Raw genomic sequence first — 24,712 nt, forward strand, 5'->3', positions numbered from 1 at the left:
TGAGGTTTTGCAGACACGTGACCGCGAACCACACAACGTTAACTTGTCTGCCATTTTGGATGTGTGACAATCAAGGTGACAATGTAGGAGTAAGTGAAAAATGTCACACAGGCCTAGCCACCAGTTTGCAGCTATCTGGCAACCGAAAAAAAAGGAGTATTTCTCATCTGGTTCCGAGTGCTTGCTGGAGGTTAATGGCAGACATTGGGAAAATGATTGCTAAAGACTCAATCAAACAGGCCAACAACATGGGTGAGTAATCCCTGGGTAACCACCTACTAGCGGAAAAATGTGTATTCCCTAGCTAGTTACTAGCCTATTGCTACAGTTGTAGTTTGAATGGAAGCTAGCTACTACTCTTCTAGCTGTAGCAAAACTGTGACAAGTGTGATGCAAGAACAGCTTTTACTTTGAAGTGTAAATGTGAACCTTCTTCTGGCTTCCTTGTACTTTGTCAAAATGATCTGCCGCTAGGCTAGTAGTTAATGAGTATTTCCAGCCAAACTTGAAAAACTAAAGGTGACTGTGGGAACCTGCTAGCAAACAAAGTTTTTGTTGCAGCATTGTCTTTGCAACCAATTTCACCCAGCAAGCACCAGCAACCTCGAGAAACCATTGCCATCCAGTTGGTGGAATATGCATTTTCCCCTATCAGTCCATGACTGTATCACATCCAGTATGATAGACAACTCTCAAGCAATGTGTGCATGACATCATGTGACAAACCCCAATATGCACAATCATGAAAATGTGCAACCTTTATTAAAAGGGCATGCAGACAGCGGAAAAGGTTATAAGTATTTCAAGAAGTCAAGTCATGAAATCCAAAACCAGTGAGCTGACTCCGCTGTCTAACTTAGATTTGAATGGAAATGTGAAAATCAGTAATTCTAATGGCTCAAGGATGGACAGCTGAAGACACATTTCAGACATTGTAAAACTTGAAAGGTGCAGGACTGGAGCAAAGCAAACATTTACTTGTGTCTTAATTCCTGAACATAAGGAGGGTAAACATTTGATTTGATTTACTCCAGACACCAACAGTTTTTGACCTATATTGGTTTGTTTCTGTTGCAAAGCTGCATGTTTCTTCCAGTTTGGCTTGATTAGCTGCTTTACCTCTAACACGTTAACCTGATCCGACGTGGGGGCACGTGAAATGGAAGCAGTTAAAGGCAAAAAAATTGAACAAAATCCCCCAAATAAACAGAAGAGAAAGAGGCAAGTCCATTTCATATTGGGTTAAGGTGATGCGGTGGTTGCAGGAATCAGAGATCGTAAGTGGGGGTTCAAGGGGGTGAGTGGGTTAAAGTTGGGGTCAGGCTAGAATGTCGAATTGGCTTCGCCTGCTTCTCTGCTGTTCCCAAAACACACAGCTTGGTGGGCCATTTTTAGCCCCAGAAACAACACTGTGATGTTACGCTCCAACACCAAAAATTACTGGCATATAATAGCACAGTAAAACAAAAAGACTTGTTTTAGGAAGTAATGGCCATTTTTGCTCAGGAAGCTTTGAATGCAGCAGCATGTGGGGAGGGAGGCTTCATACCGCTTATGGTGAGAGCTGTGAGAGCTTACTGAGAAAACCTTAAAAAAAGCTTGGTTTGTAAATGATATTGCTTTAGCAGATTAGTCATGAGATGGATGTTCAACATTCTAGTCTAATAAAAAACTGCATTATATATTAGCTTTTTACTAATTAATAATCATGAAATAACCAGTCAAAGATATTAATAGAAAAGCATTATGGAGCCATGTTTTTTGGTGATCACTAAGGGATGTAGTCTTTTTATTAAAAGCTCGTTAAAGCATAAAATGTTTTCTTTTTTAACCCTTTGTTCAAAGCAAATCGAGCATCATCTTCTCTCAACAGCCCTGGTTTCACTTAAAAGTATAATGAAAAAGGTCACGACTCCACCCATATGAATACCAGAAGCCACACCTGGTTTAAGTTTGGTCAGTGTGCACTTCAAGGTCATCTCCTCGTGTACCTTTTGATCGCTTTCAGCACCGGTCCCATTTCATATCCCATCTGAGTCCCATCTGACCAGTTGCAATTTTATTACACAAATTTAAACTGGAGGGTTAAGATACAGTTATGTGAAAGAGAAACCGTTTACCAGACTCTATGTGGTGTTGTTAGGAGCAGCTCATGATTTAGCAGCAATAACTTGAAGTAATAATTTTCTGTATGACTTCATCAGTCTCTCATATCACTGTGGAAACATTTTGGACCACTCTTTACAACATTCATGTCACAGTGCTAAAGTAAAGTCCAGGACCCCAGACAACAACCCCAAATACAAATTAGAACAAATGGGTTTGTGGTGCAGGAAGGTATTTATAGAAGTATGACTGGAAGGGGTGTGGTCCAGCTGGAAAAATTCACATAAATTACTTTCAGTTCACTCGTAAGTTCCCAAACAAATGATGGAAGTCCACTGCTAATAACACTAGCTTGGCCAGAGGTTGCAATTAGAGAATAGGCAGTGACTCCTGGGCCTGGCAGATGCACTGAATAGTGATGGCTGAGCTTGGAAGGTAGACGGGAGGAATCGTTATCTAATGTAACAAAATCGATGCCACTGGGAACACCCTTTATGGTGTACAAGGATGGTGTGCAGGAGACGAGGTTGGCAGCTGCCTCTGCCTTCTGATGGTTATGTCAACCAAGGCTAGGTTATCTAGTTCAATGACAATGGATCTCTTGATCAATCACAGAAGAGCCACAGTTACTGCAGATTAGATTTAATAACAACTGAAACTGACTGGAAAGAGTTTGAAGATACTGACTGAGTACCTGAGTGGACCTGCAGCTGCAAAACAAGCCAAAATCATCACTCCTCCACCACTGTGCTTGATAATTGGAATGAGGTGGTTGTGTCAGTATGCCAAACATTGCACTGTGCATAGAGTCCGGTGAACTTTCTTTTTTCACATTACTGTATTAACACACTGGAAAATATCCCGATGCACCAAATAAAAGACAGAATGGAACTATCTCCGACCAATATCAACAGCGGAGTAGGAAATACTGTAACACTGCTCGAGGAGACCACCCTGAAGGGTAGACTCACCAAATTGAAATTAGGTATGGTATTTAATCTTTATTAAATACACCTGAGCTTTTGGCTAATTTTATGCAGCTAAACTTTTTTTTTTTAAATCTTTAATTCATTGTTTGGTTCTCCACACATGTAGGTAACAGGATTTCTGTTGATTGCTGAAAAGAGCAGACTCAAAAGCAAAGACTTTAAACTCACTAATTTATCCATCAGTGTGTGTGTCCAGGTATGATGTTGTCTGAAAGGAGCTGCTTTGAAAGCATTATCAGTTATTAATATATATGTGCTCACATAAACAAGGTGATGTGCTGAATACTAAGACAGAAGATGAGTATTTTGAAGATGTGGATAGTGCCCTATGTTAGGAGGTGTTTTTTTGGGATCTCTCTCTTTTTTTAGGTGGGTTGCTAAAGCATATCAGGTGGAACAATGCTACATTCTCAGACTGTCCGCACAGAGGAGTTGTGACGGTAATACAGAAGGCAAATATTCATATGAATGCATATGAACTTATTTTTGGTTGCTTGGTTTCCTCTGTCACCCAGCTGCCCTGCTTGTCAGCAGATCAACATCATCATGACAACATTCGCTTAAAGTCCAGCATCCTCTGCAGACAGGTCATGAGCCATGTGAGCATGTGATGGTGAGCTGAGTGGACAAAGTCAGGCGGTCAAAACAAAGAAAAAAAATACACAAGGATTAAAAAACAAAAACACACACACAAAAAAAAAACCCAGAAAAGAAATGATAAAGTGTGTCTCTGAAACCCAACATCAACTCAAGGACCAATCCGGAAAGAAACCAGTAACAAAAAAAGGTGTTTGTTTGGTGTATGTAAAGGGCAAATTATAAAAATAAATCAGAGGAACTGATAAAGATGTTGGGGCAGATTAAATCTGGAGTGAGTTTTAAACAAGATCAAAGGGCCTTTGGGTGCCCATCACGGGGCGATTTAATCCACCCTGCAGAGATGATGGGAGGAGGCAGCAGGGATGGGTTCACGACCTCCTCAGGCATGGCCGCTGATCAGCACAGAGTTCAGGATACAGGAAGTGTGATACGCATGCCATCATCACATCAGCGTTGTGAGGATGTGAGCTAAGACTGCTCCAACAAATCTTAGAGTTAATTTAAGTAGTTGAAATGTTAAATGTTTATTGCACTGGATTTGTGGATAAGCTGAGAGACTTTGCGAGAATACACCTGTTTGGAGTTATGGTTTCAGTCTGAAACACATGACGGAGTCGCGGTTGAGTTACTGATACATAGGGAGTCTGATGGAGCAGTCCATGCAGTGAGGAAATGTCGGGGGCATCCATCCCTGAGGAAGTGGGGAGGAGGAGGGTGGAGTTACATAAAACAGTACTGAGTGTTCAAAGAAGAAGGAACAAGGAAGAAAGCCCTTGTGCTGTGAAGGTTCAGAAAGGGCTTCTTTGCACGGCTGCCTTTACTTTTTTCTGTGTGATTTCTCTCTCCCTCCCTCCCAATCTGTCTCTGCCTCACTCGGCTGAGGGCTCAGGGTCCTCAAAGGACACCCTAGTGGACTCTCGGAAGTCGGGATGCTGCAGGTCCTTTAAGAATTTGGTGGGGGTGAGCATGTGGGTGGCACCTGTGGAGGAACAGAAGTGGCTTCACCACTCGTCTCACAGCACATGCCATGCCCCTGCCCTTCCTTCACTCGCTCTCTCCAGAAAACAAAAGGATCAAAAAACAAGCAACCTGTCATACAGAGCACACACACACACACACACACACACACACACACACACACACACACACACACACACACACACACACACACACACACACACACACACACCAAGTAGCACAAACACAAATAAACTGGGAACACAGACACAGAGAAAGACATGGCGTGGCTGCAATTTAAAGACAACAGTTGTTTTTAAAGACAACAGCAGAAGCAGAGCACAACAAAAGACACTTTCAGTTAACATAACAATATAACACAGACTGGCTGGCAAAGCTTCAGGACATCAAATAAACAGTACACAGGAACATGACACAAAGGGGCTACTTTAACACAAAATGCTGCACACAATAATCTACCTGCTATCTGTAATTGCATCCTGCAAAAAAAGCTGCTGCAGTGTAAACCTGTCGATGGGAAATTTCTGTGACAGCAATGTGTGACGTGGGATGTATGCCGCCCTGTATGTGTGTGATGAAATGAGGTCTGCTGCGTTTATAAAACTTGAGCCTATATTTCTAAATTTCCATTTTGTTTCCACAGGCTGAAAAAAGTAAAAATACTGAAATGAAGCCCAAAATATGAAACCGCATTTAATGTTTCAGAAAACTACGTTTATTAGTCTATTCCAGTCAGATTTCCCTCTATACTCCAGACTTTGTTTCTCCGCCTGCCCATCTTTAATGTTTTTTAGCCACGTCCCAGGTCACAAGTCATCTGTGCCCATCAAAGACCACACACTGAATCTTCAGCCTCTCTTTAATCTGAATTAGGACGCAGCTTTTCCCACCTCTCGTGAAAACATGCCCACTCAGAGTCACACCCACTTTGTTTTCAAGGCGATGGATGTGTCTCTAACTACCCACCCCAGCAGCCTACACTACCCTCTGCAACACTACTCACCAATGATGGCTTCCCACTTCCCATTGGCCTGTGTGACCTCATAGGCGCAGCGCATTTCGCTGAAAGACACGCCGCCGATAATGAATACCATGACACGTGGCCCAGTGCGGTACTCTCCGGGTGTCTTGTTCTTGTGCCAGTGGCCGTACCGAGCACTGCCGGAAAACAACAACACAACAATGAAAGTACAGTATTAATACATTCTTTTGTTACTTTATTTTTGTGAAAATGTACAAAAAGAGAAAAAAAAGACAAGAAATTATTCACACAGCAAAAGGACAAGGCCATCAGTCACTTTTAAGTATTAATCCCATAGTAAAGATAACAACAGAAAGCATAACTGAGTGGATCCCATCCTTATGCAAAGGGGGAGCAGTTCATTTTTGTCCACCATGTTTATTTAATCCTGCTCCTTTCTTTTTTAATACTCAGAAGGTCTTCATGAGTCTAATCCATAGATATAGCTCTCCAGGAAGCAGGGGAATCCAAAGTTTCATCCACAGACTGGTAGTTTATCCATTTTCCCCAGTACTTTTCAAACCTTACACTCACACGTGTCAGAGAAAAAGGTCAACTGTTCCATTTCACAGATTTCATGAACTATTTTTATCCTCTCAGGGGTTGTTGAAGATTCTTTATTTAACCAAGTCTTAGTTACTGCTTTCTTACTTGCACTTAATCATATGAACAAGTATCTGTCTTGTTTTTTGAGGTCAAGTGGAACATTCTGCTAATAAATAATACAAATATGTCTTTATCTCTGCTACCACATCCAACTAGTAAGAAAAAATCCCAGAAAATATGAACACGATCTGCACATATATTACCACACATTCGCCAACACTGCCCATTTTCAGGTATTTTACTCCATTTTATTCTTTTGGACAAAAAAAACTTGGTGTGCTCTTCGTTTCTTTATCCAGACCTCTTCTGATAGCTCTATGTTTGCTCCTTTCTCCCAGCTTGATTTAACACACATTGGACGAGACTTCTCTTCAATTATAAGATTAGGTAAATCCTAGATATTAGCTTTCTGGAAATATTATTTTCATTTATATCAAAAATGAATTTAATACTGTCCTTCCTCCCCTGTGGGCTTAATGTTTACAGAAAGTATTTGTATTTCAAATCAGGATAGGTAAATACTTCTGCTGTGAGGGAGGTGAAGAATAAGAAGTTATTCATAGTTAAAGAAAAGATAAGCGCTGGACTTTTACAATGTAGGACCAGAAAAGTTCTGGTAGTATTACTAGCATTAGTTAGGGTTGATTTGGATAAGCAGGAGTTGGTGGCCTGTAATTCAGCGTTAGGAGAGTGTTAGGAATGTGTTCACATGTTGGTGCCATAATCTACACGCCTCTGGCGGCCGTAAATAAACGCTGATTAGTGCATCAGATAGCTCAGGAACTATTTGGCATTTTGGCCAATTTAAACTCGAAGACATTCGAAGGATGGCTGAAGGGCAAAGGACCACAGTACCGTTTTGCCCTCCAGTGTCCCAGTCGCTCTCCACCTCGTGCAATACAGTGAAATTTTAGAGATTTTCCACAGCAGGCAGGAACCTAACCAGACTAAGAAGAACACCGTGAGAGGATAATATTACTAGCTAGAATAAGAAAAACAAGAGTTGAGGTTTTAGAGCGAAGGAAGGGAATGAGCTGCAGACAGGTGGCTCGGTTTGTACCTGCATCACATCACACATAGGCAATTTATGTTCAGAGCAAAAACCAAATAAGCAAGATGAAGTAAAATTTCACCTGCAAATACTTTCTGAACGTAACAGCTGTTATCTGATAGTACCCACAACAAGGTACTTGATGCTGGGTGTGTGTGCAGCTGTGGGGGAGGGACAGTAAAAGAGGCAAGAGAGCATGCAGGATATGTCATGGTCCTGCGACCATGACTCAGTGACTTTATGTTTATGTTCTTTATTGTTATTACTTTCATTATTATTCATGGCTGTTTTGGGATGGTTTGTGTTTGGGATTTTAGACACTGGGTTCTGGGTTTGTGCTCCCTCTGTTGGTCCCTGGTGTTAGTGTTCCCCTGTCTCGTCAGGTTAATCAGGTCCAGCTGTTTCCCCCACCTGTGTGTGATTTCCCAGTGTCTCTTTGTGTACTTATAGTGTGTGATTTCCTCTGCTCCTCGTCGCGTCGTCTGTGTTCATACCCGGTGAATCCCCTGCGTGCGCTCCCTGCTGTTCTCCCTGCTGTTCTCCCTTCATGTTCAGGTTTGCCACTCCCTTTGTGTAGTTTCTCCCAGTTTAGTTCGTCCTTAGTTCTGTTTTGCCATCTCCACTTTATGTTCAGTATTGTCAATAAATCACCTTCACATCTGAGTAAGTGCTGCATCTGAGTCCTCCTTTCCACTCTTCACACGGCCGCTGCCCCGGACCGTGACAGTACGACGCGACCACAAGATGGACCCAGCAGCGCTTAATCCGTCCAGGGAGCTACGGGAGACGCTCATCGATGCCACACAGGAGCTGATTGACCTGTGGCTGGAAAGCCCGGGTGGCACGTCCCAGCGCGCTATAGAGAGGCGGCTACAGCGTCTGGTGACCGGTCTCCCATGGCTGCTGGACTCGCTCTGTTCGTGGGAGCGGGAGTTTCTCCTTTTGGACCTTGGACTTCACCCCCCGTCTGCATTCACTTTCGAGCAGCCCGATGCGGTGAGTCAGCGGGATGCATTGCTTTCCCCAGTTTCCGGGACTTTGTTTTCTGGGGCTATTCAGAGCGGGATGGGAGACTGTATGGATCGCTTACCTACCTTCGTGGTAACGGATCCTTCCCAAGTGGGCGTGTACAAACCCGCTGCAAAACTGACAGACTGTGTCTCTGCCGCTCCTTCTGAGCCAGGACTTTATTGCCATTCTCCGGCTCAGTTCTGTGTCCAACCACAAGCTTCCCAGTCTGTAGCTCAACCATTAGCCTCCCTTAAGCCACAATTTTCACACTGTTTTTCCACCGCTGTTTCTGAGCAGGGAGACAAACTGTTTCACTACGGACCTGTTCCTCAAAAGCTGGCTACATTAGAGACTATTGCTCACTCCGGGGCTTCCCCAGAGGCTGGGTTACTGCCCTCAGCTTACTCTGGACCCCTGGAGGCCAAGATGCCAGCTGTGAACTGCACCGGGCTGTCACTGCCTGAGCAGGGTCAGTGCTCTGCGCAGCTGCAGCCCTCCTTATGTGTGCCGGAGGCCCACGTGCCTACTGGTTTTGTTTCATGTGTGCCAGAGGCCCACGTGCCTACTGGTTTTGTTTCATGTGTGCCGGGGGCCCCGGTGCCCACTGGTTCTGCGGCTGTTTTCGCTGGGGGGCCCGAGGAGCCCGTCCAGCCTCCTGCTTCGCCTGCTGGGGGGCCCGAGGAGCCCGTCCAGCCTCAAGACTCGCCTGCTGGAGGTTCAGGAGAACCTAGCCAGCCTCCTGTCTCGTCAGCTGGGGGGCCCGAGGAGCCTGTCCAGCCACCTGTGGCTGCTTCTCCACCTGTGGCTGCAGCGCCGCCTCCTGCAGTACCATCACCTGCAGCGCTACCACCTGCTACTGCCACGCCTCAGCCTGCAGCTTCAGCCTCGCCTGGTTCTGGTCCAGCTTCATCCTCGCCTGGCCCAGCTTCAGCTACAGCGTCAGCTTCGCCCGGCCCAGCTTCAGCTACAGCTTCGTCCTCGCCCGGCCCGGCTTCAGCTACAGCTTCTTCATCGCCTGGTCCGGCTTCATCCTCGCCTGGCCCGGTTTCATCCACGCCTGGTCCGGCTTCATCCTCGGCTTCATCCTCGCCTGATTCTGGTCCAGCTTCATCCTCACCTGGCCCAGCTTCAGCTACAGCGTCAGCTTCGCCTAGCCCAGCTTCAGCTACAGCTTCGTCCTCGCCCGGCCCAGCTTCAGCTACAGCTTCGTCCTCGCCCGGCCCGGCTTCAGCTACAGCTTCATCCACGCCTGGCCCGGCTTCATCCACGCCTGGCCCGGCTTCATCCACGCCTGGCCCGGTTTCATCTCCAGCTTCATCCACGCCTGGTCCGGCTTCATCCACGCCTGGCCCGGTTTCATCTCCAGCTTCATCCACGCCTGGCCCGGCTTCATCTCCAGCTTCATCCACGCCTGGCCCGGCTTCATCCACGCCTGGCCCGGCTTCATCCACGCCTGGCCCGGCTTCATCCACGCCTGGCCCGGTTTCATCTCCAGCTTCATCCACGCCTGGTCTGGCTTCGGCTTCTGCTTCAGCATCGCCTGGTCCAGCCTTCGTGTCTGCATCCTCGTCTGGTCCAGCCTTTGTGCCCGCATCCTCGGCCACAGCATCCTCGTCAGCATCGCCTGGTCCAGCCTCCGCTTCAGCATCCTCGTCAGCATCGCCTGGTCCAGCTTCAGCATCCTCATCAGCCTCGCCTGGTCCGGCCTTCGTGTCTGCATCCTCGTCTGGTCCGGCCTTCGTGTCTGCATCCTCGTCTGGTCCGGCCTTCGTGTCTGCGTCATCATCTCCGCCTGCTGCGGTCCCGGCTTCCGTGCCCTCAGCCTCGCCTGGCCCAGCCTCGTTTGGGTCTGGAGCTAAACGGCTGTTTTCTGGACCGCTGGCCGGGCTACTGGCCGGGCGCCGTTGCCTGAGCGGCCGCCGTTGCCTTCCGCACGGCCGGTCCCCGGACCGCCGTTGCCTGAGCGGCCGCCGTTGCCTTCCGCACGGCCGGCCCCCGGACCGCCGTTGCCTGAGCGGCCGCCGTTGCCTTCCGCACGGCCGGCCCCCGGACCCTCTTCGCCTGAGTGGCCGCCGTTGCCTTCCGCACGGCCGGCTGGCCTCCTGAACCTTTTGTGCGCCTCCACGGCCTTCTTCGTGGCCGGCCTCCTGAACTGTCCCATCCTGGCCTCCTGTGTTATCGGGCCCCTGGCCGGCCACCTGAACTGTGTTTTGGACTCTGCTCCCCTGTGAGTTTTTTTTTTTTTGTGAACATTTGTTTGGGACTCTGGGGCCTCCGTCTTTGGTCTTGGCCCGGTCCCTCCGTCCTGGGCCCCCTGCCTCCCGCCCGGATCTGGTGGTGTGTTTCTGTGGCTGTCGGGGGCCAGCCCTTGAGGGGGGGGTACTGTCATGGTCCTGCGACCATGACTCAGTGACTTTATGTTTATGTTCTTTATTGTTATTACTTTCATTATTATTCATGGCTGTTTTGGGATGGTTAGTGTTTGGGATTTTAGATACTGGGTTTTGGGTTTGTGCTCCCTCTATTGGTCTATTGCTCCCTGGTGTTAGTGTTCCCCTGTCTCGTCAGGTTAATCAGGTCCAGCTGTGTCTCCCACCTGTGTGTGATTTCCCAGTGTCTCTTTGTGTACTTATAGTGTGTGATTTCCTCTGCTCCTCGTCGCGTCGTCTGTGTTCATACCCGGTGAATCCCCTGCTCTCCCTGCTGTTCTCCCTTCATGTTCAGGTTTGCCACTCCCTTTGTGTAGTTTCTCCCAGTTTAGTTCGTCCTTAGTTCTGTTTTGCCATCTCCACTTTATGTTCAGTATTGTCAATAAATCACCTTCACATCTGAGTAAGTGCTGCATCTGAGTCCTCCTTTCCACTCTTCACACGGCCGCTGCCCCGGACCGTGACAGGATAAGCAGCATCCACACAGACTGGACCAGAGTATAAGGAGGTATTGCTGAATTTATACCATTTTCTACAAATCCAAGGCAGTGAAATAACATAATCAGGAAGTAACTGCAAGAAATGGTTGTTTCTCCATATTAAGGTAAAGCAGCAGCAGCACATCCCTGTTCTTGTTTCTTTTCAGTCCCATCAGACTCATCTTCTGATACAACACCTCCATTTCTCTCTTCATAATTTGAAAATGCTACAACCATGAAATGAGATGCTATGTTGTTTGAAAATACATTTGTGTGTGTGTATGTACCTGACTGCAGTGGTGCTGAAGGAGGCAGAGGAGCGGGTAGAGATGTAAGGATAGTGCTTGGTGTCCAGTTTATCGTCAATAGCATCCTGCAAGAGAACAAAAAAGAACAAAAATAAAACATATCCTTGTTAGCAATATTGTCTCTGTCTCTCACACGTACATGTACACACTTGAAATAGGCAAATTCACATCTCTTAGCAACTTCCACTGCAGAGGTCCACTGCAGAATTAGCTTTGCACAAATAAGATAAGATAGTGGGAAATTTGTTTTGTCACAGCAGGAAGTGGACAGTGCAAAAGTTATGAGGCAAAAATTAGAATACAATAAGAATAAATACAGTACACAACTGTACAGAATAGAATAAAATAAAATACAGTAGAATAAAATAAAATAAATATACAATAAGATAAAAATAGAATACAAATACAAATACTATATACAACTGAGTAAAATACAACGATGACAGAAAGGGGCTTAATATATTCAGGGGTGCACATAAGTGGTCCACAGGTGTGTCAAAATAAAAGCCGCGCACCAGATAAGAAGTTGCAATGCGCGGTTGCGTACATAAGATTTTCTGAGGAGGACAGACATTTGTTTAGAACTCTTAAAGATGTTGAAGAAGCTCCTTTAAGCAATTACTTTGGTGTTCCTCCACCTCCACAGAAGTGTCAGAAGGAGTCCGAACCGCAAAAGAAGCGCGTACTCTCGGAAAAGTGGTTCCAGGAGGTGAGCTGGGTTCAAACAAATGATGAACGCACAGAGATGTGGTGCAGAATATGCCGTGAAAATCCCACTCGAGTGGACAAAAACAGTGCCGTTTATATGTACGCAAACGCGCATTGCAACTTCTTATCTGGTGCGCGTCTTTTATTTTGACAGCGAACGCGCACCTGCGGACCACTTATGTGCACCCCTGAATATAGTAGATGACAACTAGGTGTTTGACTGAGACTGTTGTGGATATATGAGAAGTGAAAAGTATGTAACAGCTACTTTTTAATACATAATTTAGTAATGACTGCATCTATAGTTGAGATGTTTTTGAAACTAAAATACTAAGACACTTCAATGCATCTGCCAGACAGCAGGTTATATAAAGCTCTTTAGTTTTCTTAACACATAATAAAATAAAATGCCTAGAAACACACCTCCATGATGTCCTTGATCAGTGGTGTCCAGCGGGACAGCTGATAGGTCTGCTCGCTCACACGCTCCTTCCTGTCGACCTTTTTCCCTCTGCGGAGGGTGGACTGAGAAAAGAAAGAATAGATGAGGAAGTGGAAATAAAAGACGCTTTCCTTGAGCACTCATTAAAAACAGCACAAACTGATCTGCTAGACGTTAGATAACGAAAGCTTAATGTCCTGATGCTACATGCTAGTCATCTTTCACTTTCTCTCAGAGCTGATGTGAACAGATCTCCAAATGCGTTCATACATTCAGAGTAACGAATAGGTAACTAGTAGCTTTATTCTTGGATTGTATTAGAGTAGCTTTGCATGAGTCACAGGTCAGAATAATCTGCACTTATCTTAAAATGTCTACATTTAAAGACAGCTTTCATCTGATTGGCTACCCCCACAGAAACAGAGCTTAAATAGCAGGTTGGTGAGGCTTCTGTGCTCACAATCAAAACTTTGTGCTTGAGCTGACCATATTAGGAATATCTGCTCTCATCTGCTGAACAGCCAGAGGTGGAAGAACTGTATGAAACTGAGTGTTTAAAGCAGTCTGAAGCCTCAGCTATGAGCGATTCCTTGTACATATGTCGATCTCATTAAAACTTTAGCTACGTTTATTATGAGCATTCACACTTTAGGTAGCATTTATCTGACATAAAGTAGTGATAGCCCCTTTAAGCAATAAGCAACACATGCAGCAGCAGCAGACTAACCAGGCTATTCCAGACAACCTTCTCCCGAGCCACACTTTCCAGTTCCTCCTAGGGGATCTCAAGGCATTCAGAGGACAAACAAGATATATATTTTTCCAGTGTGTTCTGGGTCTGTCAGTTGAGCGTGCCCACCAAACCTCCACAGGGAGACGCCCAGGAGGCATCCTAACCAGGCCCAAACCACCTCAACCAGTTTCTTGGAACACACATGTGGCACAGAGCACAGCCTCTGCTCCACAATCCCTCCTGAGGTCTGAGCTTCTCAGCTGGGCTTATCTCAGTCACCCAGTGGAGGAAACTCAATCCACAATCTTACTCTTTCAATCATTACCCATACTTCATGACCACAGCTGAGGGTTGGATCTCTCAACACAGCAGGTCACTGCAAGCCCCATTACTGCTGACACAGCACCAACTCACATTCCACCTTCCCGTCATTCCTGCATAAAAGCCCATGATACTTGAATTCCCTTCCTGGAGGTAGCCCCCCGCTCCCAAACGACTGACGACACCTTGAGAGCTCCTCCATGAAAATCAAAAACAGGTTTGAAGATAAGGAGCAACCCTGATGTTGTCAAACACCTATTGAAAAGTGTACCGCCTGAAGCCCCATCAAACAGTGCTGCAGTACAGTGGAAATAACCTGGATTCAAAACGTGACAACATAAGAAATTGCATTTGAGATCTCCCCAAAATGTGTCACGCTGTGATTTCTGTGTTGGTTAAGGGTCAGTGATACAGATACAGATACAATGATACACAATCACCCACCAGTTATATAAGTAACCAAATTAACAATTTAATGTAAATAAAGAAAAGCCTAAATACAATATTTTCACAATTCTTTGTTAGCCTGCTTTATTTCACCCAACATCTATGAAGTGTGAAGTAGTTTGACTTCCAGCATCTTAGGCTTTTTTGTCCAAGGGTCAGACTGTCCAAATGAAAAACATCACACAGTTTGTGCTTTAAAGTGAAACGACACAGACAGCTTCTCTGATGGGAAGACTTGTGCTGTGACAGATTACATAATATAAGCAAATTTCCATTACATTCTATTGGCGTTAATATTAAAAGGCAAAAACTACAATACAATTACTTAAAAATTAATTTAAGGAAAGTATTCAAAGTTTAGTTTATAAGGAATTAGGAAAGGATGAGTAAGCTGATAATAAGGAGACACTCACATCTGTGATGATGGGGACGCCCAGGTGACCCATGTTGGTGATGATCTCACTGTCCTCGGGGGGAATCTGAGCATGCTGGATCAGCTTGTTGAGGTTCTCCTCCGTAATGCCTAAGCACACAAATATACACAAAATATTAACAAGATTTGTAAAACAAAGATTGTTTGTTTTGATATCACCAAGTTCCTGCATGTTGCTTCAATAAAACAACCCACAACATTGTTGCATTCATTTTTCTTTTGTATTTTAAATGTTAAATGACAATTAAAAATATTTAATAACGCCACATTTTCATGGCCCACTCACTCACATTAAGTAACACACAAGAATGAGCGTACTCTACTTCCCTTAGATTCAAAATTCAAACATCAGCTAAAGCAACGGCAATTTATACAGATGTATAAAAAATGTTTAAGACAATAATAATAACACTAACTTGTATAAACAGTTTACTAGAAAGTAAATAAATATTTCTGTCTTATTTTCATGTGATTTATATTCAGTCTGTCGCTTACCGTTCTTAAGGAAAATGTAAAGCAGGATGATGCGGATCTTGTCATATGTGCTGACATTGGCATCCAGCAGTATGGGCACAATGGCCCTCATGGGATCTTTGATCTTCTCTCCCTCAGCATCTGTGCCCATAGCCAGATCCTGCAACAGAAAACCTCTCGTTTACGTCTTACTTTAAAACCCCGATCGCTGCACTGTGCTCTTTGTCCTCGCCTCTGCTACTTCCACCTCCTATTCCCTCTGGTTTTCTCTCCTCGTCCCCTCTTTCTGCTTCCGTCTCACCTGTTCCACACGGCAAAGTTTGTCCACTGTTCCCTGGTAATGTTTCATGCAATCCTCAGCCAGCTGCAGGTGAGTGGAGTACTGAAAAAGACAAAACAGGTCAGCGTATACACACGCACACACAAAGAAAGGCATGCACAGACTCAAAAAACACACAAACCTTGCTGAGCTCCTTCTGGTACTGAGGCATCTTCTTCAGCATCTGGGAGAGATCCCTCATCGTGGTCTGTTGAAACAAAAACAACACTAAGTTACACGATTAATGTCCAATAAAGCGGCGATGACGTAAACCACAGGACACCCCTAATGTTTTCACAAAACTTTACATTCATACTCATAGCATCACCTCCCTCCACAGAGTCGGCTTTACCTTCTCTCCGGTGTTCATCCTCTTGCTGGAAGAAAAGTCTTTCAGCTGGCGTGTCACTTCCCTAGTGACAAGAAGACAGTAACATATGAGAATTATTTAATTTGATATCAAAAGCCTGAGTGGAAAATAAAGAACAGAATGAAAAGTACTCACTGGGACACCTCGGCTATGTGTTTGTGTCTCAGGCTCACCCACAGGTCATCGTCTTCATGCAGAAGGACCTCTTTCTCACGTGAGTCTCCGATGCCGCTGGTCTCATATCTGGAGAAGAATCAACCAAACAGCAATGGCCAAATTGACAATAAAAGCAAATGATGCTCAAGTAAAATTTAAACAGCAGCGTTTGCTCATACTTGTAGACGTCATTTTCAATGGGCAGCAGGTCGTAGCCCATAGCCTGAAAGGTGAGCTCGTGCAGGACAGGTGAGACGGGGTCAAATCCCCGATCCAGAATGATCAGCTGTGAGCGAGCCTTATCCGGACCCTACAGAGGGAGACGCACAACAATTAGATAATCATGCATCCGGTCTCGTGTAGAATTCAGCCGTGCAACTGCAACTGCATGCATGATTATTTTGCATTACACACAAGTTTTGTGTGTAAACCTTTATATTCAGCCATGTGTTTTAAAAGCTTCTTTGTCCATTAATTTAAAAAGATTATTCTTTTTGATACAGCTTGTATTATTGTATTATTCAATAACAAAAACTCTACACATGAAGGTTTTAGTTCTACTTTTAAATCTTTCAGATTTTCAGAATGCACTTCTTAAAGGAGTAAAGCCTGGAGAGGATATTTTAGTGCAGTGGTTTTACTGATTACAGCAAACGGAGATCAAGTTAAGCTGTAACCTGATCTCATGGACAGCCCTGATACAGGTTAAAACAACGAGAATATGATGTGCTAAGTGAAAACAATAATAAGCAGGATATTTAAAGTGACAACATTTTGATTTCTCGTGAGCTCACCTCTCCCATGGTGGGGTCATCAGCCTTGTATGCATCAAGTTTGTCCTGAACCAGCTGGGCCAGGGTGGCGTTGTCCTTGTACTCCCTGTCAGACACGGGAAAGTGGGAGGGAAGATAAATAAAGGAAAACAAAGCATGACAGATGTAAAGACATTTTACGTTTTACAACCGCCCCCTGTTTGCTCACCCTCGGTATCTGACAGCAGGATACTCTTTCAGGGTGGCACAGAGCGTCGCCAGCTGCTCGGCCAGCCTCTCCATCACTGGGTTCTTCAGCTGGGTCTTATGAGGGCTGTAGAAACTGTGAAAGGCATCTGGATTGTCCAGAGAATACACCTGCACACACAAATACAAGGAAATGTCGTTTTTTTTCTTCAGCTAACTGTGCTGACATGAGTGTTTCTAGCTTCTTGAACTAATTTGTCTGATATACTTTTTCCTAATGTGCATAAGAAGATTTTTTTTTCCTTCACTCCTAAGTGTGTCTTTGCTTCCCTCTCGGGCGTCTCTCCCTCACAGTGATGATGTGTGCAAGAGAGAGAGAGAGCAGCGAGGAAAAGCACAGCTGTGTTTCTTCATGCTAAGCTTCTCCAGAAACAACTTCCTTGAGAAGCATTAAACTGAACTGCATTTCCAAGACAGAGAGGGAGAAAGGACCCAAGGCTTTTAACATCTGCGTGTGTGTTAATGCGTTTCAGCTGTTACACAAATCGACTGTTTGATCTCAGTTATCGCTTTCATGTTTTCTCCCTCTCTTTTTTCAGTCTCTACCATTTCATCCCCCTGCACTTTAATGTCTTCTCGACTCGATCTTCACCACATCATCCTACACCCTCTCTTTTGTCTTTTACTGTTCCATTATTTCACCTCCTCCCTCTGTCTCTTTTCGTTTCTATCCTCTTCCTCCTCTCTTTTCTCCTCTCCTGCATCACTACCACTCCCTTCTCCCAACCCATCTGTCCACAGTCACATGACCACACTCCTGCGCTGCAGAAGGGCCCCTGCCTCAGAACGGCCACCATTGGCTGCAGCCCACTGTGTGGATGTGAATCGCCCAATTGGGCAAGTCTGTGGGCGGGACTATGAGGCAGCATTTTTGCCTGAAGCAGAAAACCACTGACTCTGAATTAATCATAGTAGACAAGAGGGAAGCAAAGCATTGTGGGCCAAGAAGCATCTTTAGATTGTGAGAGCAAAGGACAGACAGAAAGAGAGAGATGCAGTAAATAGAGGGGTGGTTGCTGGAGGGGAAAATGGGGTAAAATGGTTGGAGAAAAGGATGGAGTAAATGCAAATGAGAGGGAAAAAGCAAAGATAAGAACGTGCACCTGACTTTAAAAAAAGAATCTAGAAAACAGAGAGAGGCAGAGAAGAAGACAAGATGGAGGCAAAGGGTGGGGAAGCAGGTGGGAGGGAGAGAAATCAGTGTGATAAATGTGAGTCTTTCTGGAACAGTCTGGCAGTAAACAGAGAGTCTGGTGAGTCAGCAGCTTTGTGCCGAGTCTCCACCTGAGTGCGTTTCTCTGTCCTCTCGCTCTGCCTCTCTTTAGCCATCCTTGACTCTTCCGACCAATAACCTCGCTGTTACTATTCCTGCCCACATCCTTTGCAGCATTTCTCTCCTCCCACCTGTCTTAATCGATCTCTGCAGCTGCTCTTGCTCAAGCTTTCCATCTCTGGATCTTTCTCCCTCTCCTTCTCTCTCTCTCTGTTGTCACTAACAGACAATAAAACTCAGCTGGGTTTCAGTCATTGTGTAGGAAAGTGTGCTGTGAAATAGCACAAGAAGGCATTAATGGCACAAATCTTGATCTAAATTGATCGTTTATAAAGCCATGCATGTGCATGATTTCTTATATTATAACCTTAGTCACTGCAGATTTCAGTCCCTTTTGAAAAGCCTGATTTCTAGTCCTACACGTAGGTGTTAATGGATGCAGAGTCCCAGAACCATCTCTATAAATGGTAAACAAAAAGATTCATTAGCTATGTTGGACCAAAACCACTGGCTCTGGCGTTTTAGGCAATAGTTAAGGACAATAATGCATATTTATGGACTTTGAGTGGAAGTTTTTGTTCTGCACAGTTCTAAGAGTTTGAAAATGCAGATGTGCTTTAAAAAGCTAAACTGCAATTAGACAGCAGGATTGGGGATTTCTTTTCTTTTGCCCATCACATGGACTTTATTACCTGAACTGCATGCTCAGGTGTGGCTGGTCAGACTGCATGTTAAGTCTGACTTCATTAACCATTTTCATGTCAAAAATGCTCTTTTAAGTCCCAAAGGCATACAAGCACAGAAGATACAAGAAACCATCCAAACTGCTTCACGTCCAATAAACTGATGAGTTGACTGTTCTCCCGGGTGTTACAATAAAGCTTAACATCCAGGCATCCATTAAAGTATCTTAAGATAATATTTTGATGATGATGCCATCAACATTTTTAGGGTTAGTGAAGCTACATGATATATCGTAATCTGCTACCTCATGGTTAGAACTATGGATAGGTTCATTTAAACACATTAGCATAGAGAAGATGTCGGAAGAGGGTTCTTAAAAGACCATTCAGGGACAAGCACAGAGAAATGCTGTCATATTGCCCCAAGAAGTAACCAGAAATGGACAAAGCTTCAGCCAAGTGAACGTCTGAGATGATCACATCGCAACACGAGGTCAGTCATCAATATCTTGCTGCAACGTTTGAATTACTTGCTATGAAAAGCTCCTGATGAGCTGTCTGTATCCTTCAGAAGCAGAGAATGATGTCTTAATAGTTATTGATGCGATTGTGTCTATTCAAGACAAGAGGCTCCTCCAATGCAGGACACAGTTGAAGTTGAAATCAGGGTCATCATCATTTAACAAGTGGGCACAACTTTAATACTGATTATACGTATTGGTATGCAGAATCTTTTTGTAGGGATTAAACATGCTTTTCTGCATTTCATTATGCACCATCACCATGCAGGGCTGCACAGTATGTTTACCTGAGACTCGTAGGGCAAGAAGGCGATGTTGATCTCCGTCAGAGTCTTGACGACTTTGGAAGCCCGGCTCTTCACCAGCTCATTAAAGAGAGGATCGGGGCATGCTGGAAAATATCACATGATGCTTAGTTTCAGTCACATTCACAGACAAATACACTTAAACACCAGAGTTTGAATCGACCTATGATGTCTCTAAAAGATCATCTTTGACTAAACTTCTTCATATTACTTTGACAGAGTGCTTCAATGGAAGCTCGTCCTTCATTTAACATGATGCAGCTTTAGATTCTTCCACTATAAAGACACCTCTAAGGCCAAGGTGACTCTGTTAAAGGGAAACTGCAACATCGTAGCCACTCAGTCTCCTATTATGAAGCTGTAACCCCCTGTAATAGTGCAGGGATAAAGCATATTTAAAGAAAAATAACTACTTTTGTATAGTTCTACTTAATTTGTCTACAAAAAACTGTAAATTAGGGGAATATTTGATTATTAGTACAAAAAGATCCTCTCTTACTTGACCTAATAAAACAGGTTCACATGTGTTTCAAAACAAGAAGACAATAGGTAAGAACTTTGAGGAAACTGTGGGATTAGACGTTGTAACAACATCAACATCAAATTCGTTTTCGTATCTAGGAAAGAAAAAAATTACAACAATTAAAAACCCCTCAACATCCAAAACAGTCTTGTTTAGCAGCATCAACACTATATCAAATAGAAGGTTGTCTGTAAAGTCCTTGTGTGTACTCACAGTCAGTGAAGAAAACATGGGCTGCCTTGTATTTAGATGAATGAGGGTCTTTGAAGTCTGCAATGACGGTGTGGACAGACTGAAGAGAGAGAAACAGGTTAGATGTGTTGCGATGAAAGTTCTGTATTTTAATCTTCAAGATAAGGTGAAGCAAGGATAATCCTTACAATATGTGCATTTTATAATGTGAGCTTCTCTGATCAATATTTTGGTAGCTAGTCAAGCTGCAAGTGTCAGTCTTTCCCTTTCAAACCATGAGCTGCGTTTACATTCTCCAGCGTCCCAGAGTCCGCACTGGCCTGGCCTTCCTGCCTTGGAGAACCCTACCACATGTTACATTTTGAATATTCACTTTCATTTTCCCAAACCATTTGTTAATTTGTGAAGTTATTTTAGTGTAAAAGTATAAGATTGAAATTCATGAATCTAAGGAGCGTGGAAAGAAAAGCGACTGGACTTTTTTATGTTTCTTGAAGACGTTTCAGCTCTCATCCGAGAAGCTTCTTCACTTCTAAGAGAAATGAATGATTTTTTTTTCTCCAAGAAAAATTCATCCATCTATCGCTGCTAAAGTATGCTGATTCTGATTCCAATTATCCCAGTCCAGGTTGCAGGGGCAGCAGTCTGCGCCAAGATGCCTACATCTCCCTCCACCCAGCCACCACCTCTAGTTCTTCCAAGGGAACATCAGCCAGGTAAGACTCACAATCTCTCCAGAATGTCCCAGAGCTGCTCTGGGCACTAATGCTTGGTATTCAGGAGCATCCTAATCAGATACCAGAACTACCTTAACTGACACCTTTCAGTTGAGGGATAACCGTTACTCTGAGTCCCTCCCTGATGACCAAGCTCTGCAGCCTCTCTCTCTCGTGGTCTGCAACATTCAACTTGAGGTATACTGTAAACTCTGTACAACTTTCAACAAATAAAGGAAATTTGGATGTAAAGATAGATCATGGAAACTAAGAAGCATGAGCGATCTTTCTTGACTAAGTCAACAGCTTAATATGGCAGCTTGTCTGATCTCTCTTCTAAAAGTGCATACCTGTTGACAGGGATGTGCCTCTATAGGTAAAAGAAGGAGTATCCCTACCTTCTCTGTGGGTGTAATCAGGTAAATGGCCTCCAGGCTCGGCAGTGGCTCTCGTCGTTTCATGATGTCCTCCACAACTACAGAAACAGGCACAGACATGTTAAAGAGTCGCAGGTACGAACAAAATAAGCCTCGCAGTTCAAAGAAATAGTTAAATGTGATGGGCTCTTACTGGTGATGCCCTCTGTCATGATGTCTGTCATCTTGCAGCAGGATGACAACATCCTCATGCTCAGCTGGTCCACAATCAGAGCCTGGCAACACACGAAGGCAGGAACTACTTTTTATTACTCTCATTACATGTAGCTGACAATAAAACAGTCTTATTCGAATAATCCCTTACAGACACTGTGCAGTGATGACTCAGGTTTATTCACATCCAGGCTTCAAGGTCTTTTGTGTGTCTTAGTTGTTCTGGCTTATTTAATGTGCACCACTGTGATGAAAAACATTTTCCATTTGCATATTTACGCATCAAGATATATATTGTGTATAGGTTTTGTATCCATTTGATATTTTATTGTCTCCTGACCCAGCATGTTTACTTCTTTGTGATTTTTGTATTATTGTACTTGTGTGAGTTATTCGATGGTTTCTAGTTTCGATCCCTTGCCCTTCATGTTTCTCTGTGTCCCCTCTGTTCTGTGTAAGTCTGTGTCTGCATGTTTGAGTTTCCCTCTGTGTCTTTCGGTTCTTAGAGTCCTCTGCCTTATGGTTTATGTCTCTGTGTTTCTTAGTTGCTGTCTCCACCGTGTCAAGTTCGCGTCTCTGTGTTATACTTCCTGTTTTACTTTGAAGGTCCGTGTCTTATGTGAATGCGTCCTGCTTTTCTTGTCTCGTCAGTCCTGATTTCTCCCAGCTGTGCCCTCCTTCTGTGTCTCATTCCCCTCATTACTTCCCAGTGTATTTAAACCTTTTGTTTCTCTGAGTCAGTGTTGTGTCGTCCCTCTTGCTGTGTGGCGCTCCCTGTGAGTTTTGGTTTGTTGTTTCCCAGTTTAGTTTACTTTGTATGCCCGTTTTTCTGTGACCAGCAAATAAAGCTGTGGTTTTGAGTTCATTCCTTGAGTCTGTGAGTCGTGCACTTTGAGTCCTCATCTCCTGCCTGCCACACGGCGTTTCATGACATTTATTATATTTTCTACTGTTGTCTTCTAATCTCTTTGTGGAAAACATCTAAAAAAGAACTATTGAAAATGTAATCTCCTGGGATGGTGAGAATCATTCCTTCCATTGGTCTGCCCAAAAGCCTCTGTTAAATGACTAATAAAGACCGATTCTAGAGACATTCAAATATTTGACTAATAGATTATTTGGCTGGGTATTTCTGCACAGTCTTTACTCAGACACATTTAGCAAATGAGCAACATCTGAAATGGATCCATTTCATCCAATGAGCCAAAATAGTGCAGCTGCTCGAAAAGAACACATTTAGTTGTGTCTCCATCAAGAGTTGACGAAGAGTCTGGAAGGCCTCGTGGTATGGTAAATGCTGCTGCACGTCTTTTAACAGGTGTATGTATAAACACATCACTCCAGTTTTAGCAAATTTACACCAGCTCCCTGTAAAGTATCGTATTGATTTTAAGATTCTTTTACTTTTAAAGTTAAATAATATGGCACCCAGTTATTTAAACGAACTCCTCAACATGTATGACCCCAAAACAGCATTGAGATCGTCTAGCCAGATGCTCTTAGCACAACCAAGGTCTTGACTGAAGCGCAGAGGAGATCGGGCCTTCGCAGTAGCAGCACCCTGGAATAATCTGCCAGAGGAGATTCGTACTTCAGAGTCTATTCAGTCTTTTAAATCGCATCTTAAAACTCACTTTTTTACTTTGGCTTTTAATTCGAGTTCAGTATGAGTACCATCAGGTCTGTTTTATGTTTTTATTGTTAATTCATAGTCTTCTCATTTATCTGTATTTGTTTCTCTATTGTTTTCTCTTGTTTTTAACCGATTGTGAAGCACTTTGGTCAACACTGTTGTTTTTAAATGTGCTATACAAATACATTTTGAATAATCTATGACTATTAAACAGGATTAATGTTATTATTTTACACTAGGTAGTGAGGGCCAGTATTTTCTTTGTCTTTAGATTTTGTTAAAACCCAGTTACATCCAACACGTCTGTGCATGTAAGGCACGCAGTGGTTTTTGTTTTTCAATTTTTTTCCATTCCATCCTATTATTCATCCATTCATGAATAATATGTTTTTCTTGTCATAGGTGTTTGTCTGAGTAAAAAATGTAAAGCAATTATAAAAAGAAACAAACATTAACAAATAAATCTTCTACGGAGCCCCGCAGGGGACATGGGAGAAAAAAAAATTAGGGAGAAAAAAAAAATTAAGACGGACTTTTGCGAGATCTCGCAAAACAAACTCGGGATCTCGCAAAAGTTTTAGCCGCATTCTTCGGAGGCCGCAAGCTCGAAGCCGACCGGGAGGTCGAGGCACGATGTGCCGGGAAAGCGGTGTTCCTCCCGGCTGTAGTAGGTCTCGACCTCCCGTTAGCTTCGAGCTAGTGGGTGTCAGATCTCCAAAAACGTCGGAGCATTTTTGCAAATATGTGATGTCTTGTAAACCGAGCAGGTATCTGACGTTTACACAACTACATTCACGCCTCAAAATATCTTAAAAGTGTATTTTGTGACCCAGAAAGAGTAATATTACAACTAAGTAGCTGCCGCCATTGTTGGAATTCAACTTTTGCGAGATCCCGAGTTTGTTTTGCGAGATCTCGCAAAAGTCCGTCTTAATTTTTTTTTTCTCCCTAATTTTTTTTTTCTTCCATGTCCCCTGCGGGGCTCCGTAATCTTCTAACCCCAAGACATTAACTTTACCTATAAGTTTAAGCTAAACAGTTCATTTACTGCACATTAGAAAAGCTGGAACAAGACACTGTTTGGCAAACCCTATATTTAGTCCCACAAATTTCACCAGTACATTTTTTTCTTTCTTTTACTGACTCAGGTCTAATTTTGAAACATAAGCTACAGATTCAGAGCAAAGTCCAGTTATGCTTCTTTGAAGAGAACTGCTCAATGACTATATTAGCACTTTTTTTAAAGTAATGAACAGGTACAACCCATTCCCAAAAA

General features: G+C 43.8%; 1 protein-coding gene across 2 annotated transcripts in view; it reads right to left on the reverse strand.

Moving 5' to 3' along the window:
- stxbp1a (syntaxin binding protein 1a) overlaps positions 1-24,712 on the reverse strand; it is a 41,220-nt gene that overhangs the window by 3,469 nt on the left and 13,039 nt on the right. The window contains exons 3-19 of one of the 2 annotated variants that reach the window (XM_085463212.1): positions 21,784-21,865; positions 21,612-21,688; positions 20,519-20,597; positions 19,765-19,868; positions 16,963-17,111; positions 16,776-16,860; positions 16,161-16,291; positions 15,961-16,068; positions 15,808-15,868; positions 15,598-15,663; positions 15,438-15,518; positions 15,158-15,296; positions 14,643-14,752; positions 12,710-12,811; positions 11,558-11,643; positions 5,677-5,831; positions 4,517-4,674 (exon numbers count right to left, since the gene is read on the reverse strand). In XM_085463212.1, the coding sequence (XP_085319338.1) occupies positions 4,565-4,674; positions 5,677-5,831; positions 11,558-11,643; positions 12,710-12,811; positions 14,643-14,752; positions 15,158-15,296; positions 15,438-15,518; positions 15,598-15,663; positions 15,808-15,868; positions 15,961-16,068; positions 16,161-16,291; positions 16,776-16,860; positions 16,963-17,111; positions 19,765-19,868; positions 20,519-20,597; positions 21,612-21,688; positions 21,784-21,865 (1,725 nt within the window). In that variant the 3' untranslated portion in view covers positions 4,517-4,564. The remainder of the gene's footprint in view (positions 1-4,516; positions 4,675-5,676; positions 5,832-11,557; positions 11,644-12,709; positions 12,812-14,642; positions 14,753-15,157; positions 15,297-15,437; positions 15,519-15,597; positions 15,664-15,807; positions 15,869-15,960; positions 16,069-16,160; positions 16,292-16,775; positions 16,861-16,962; positions 17,112-19,764; positions 19,869-20,518; positions 20,598-21,611; positions 21,689-21,783; positions 21,866-24,712) is intronic. The other variant, XM_085463213.1, reaches the window with a different exon arrangement.

The sequence above is a fragment of the Copadichromis virginalis genome, linkage group LG7, assembly GCF_057382275.1.
Source record: "Copadichromis virginalis isolate Kocher_CV1m ecotype Utaka linkage group LG7, C_Virginalis_male_GT1.1, whole genome shotgun sequence".
NCBI classification, from domain to species: Eukaryota; Metazoa; Chordata; class Actinopteri; order Cichliformes; family Cichlidae; genus Copadichromis; species Copadichromis virginalis.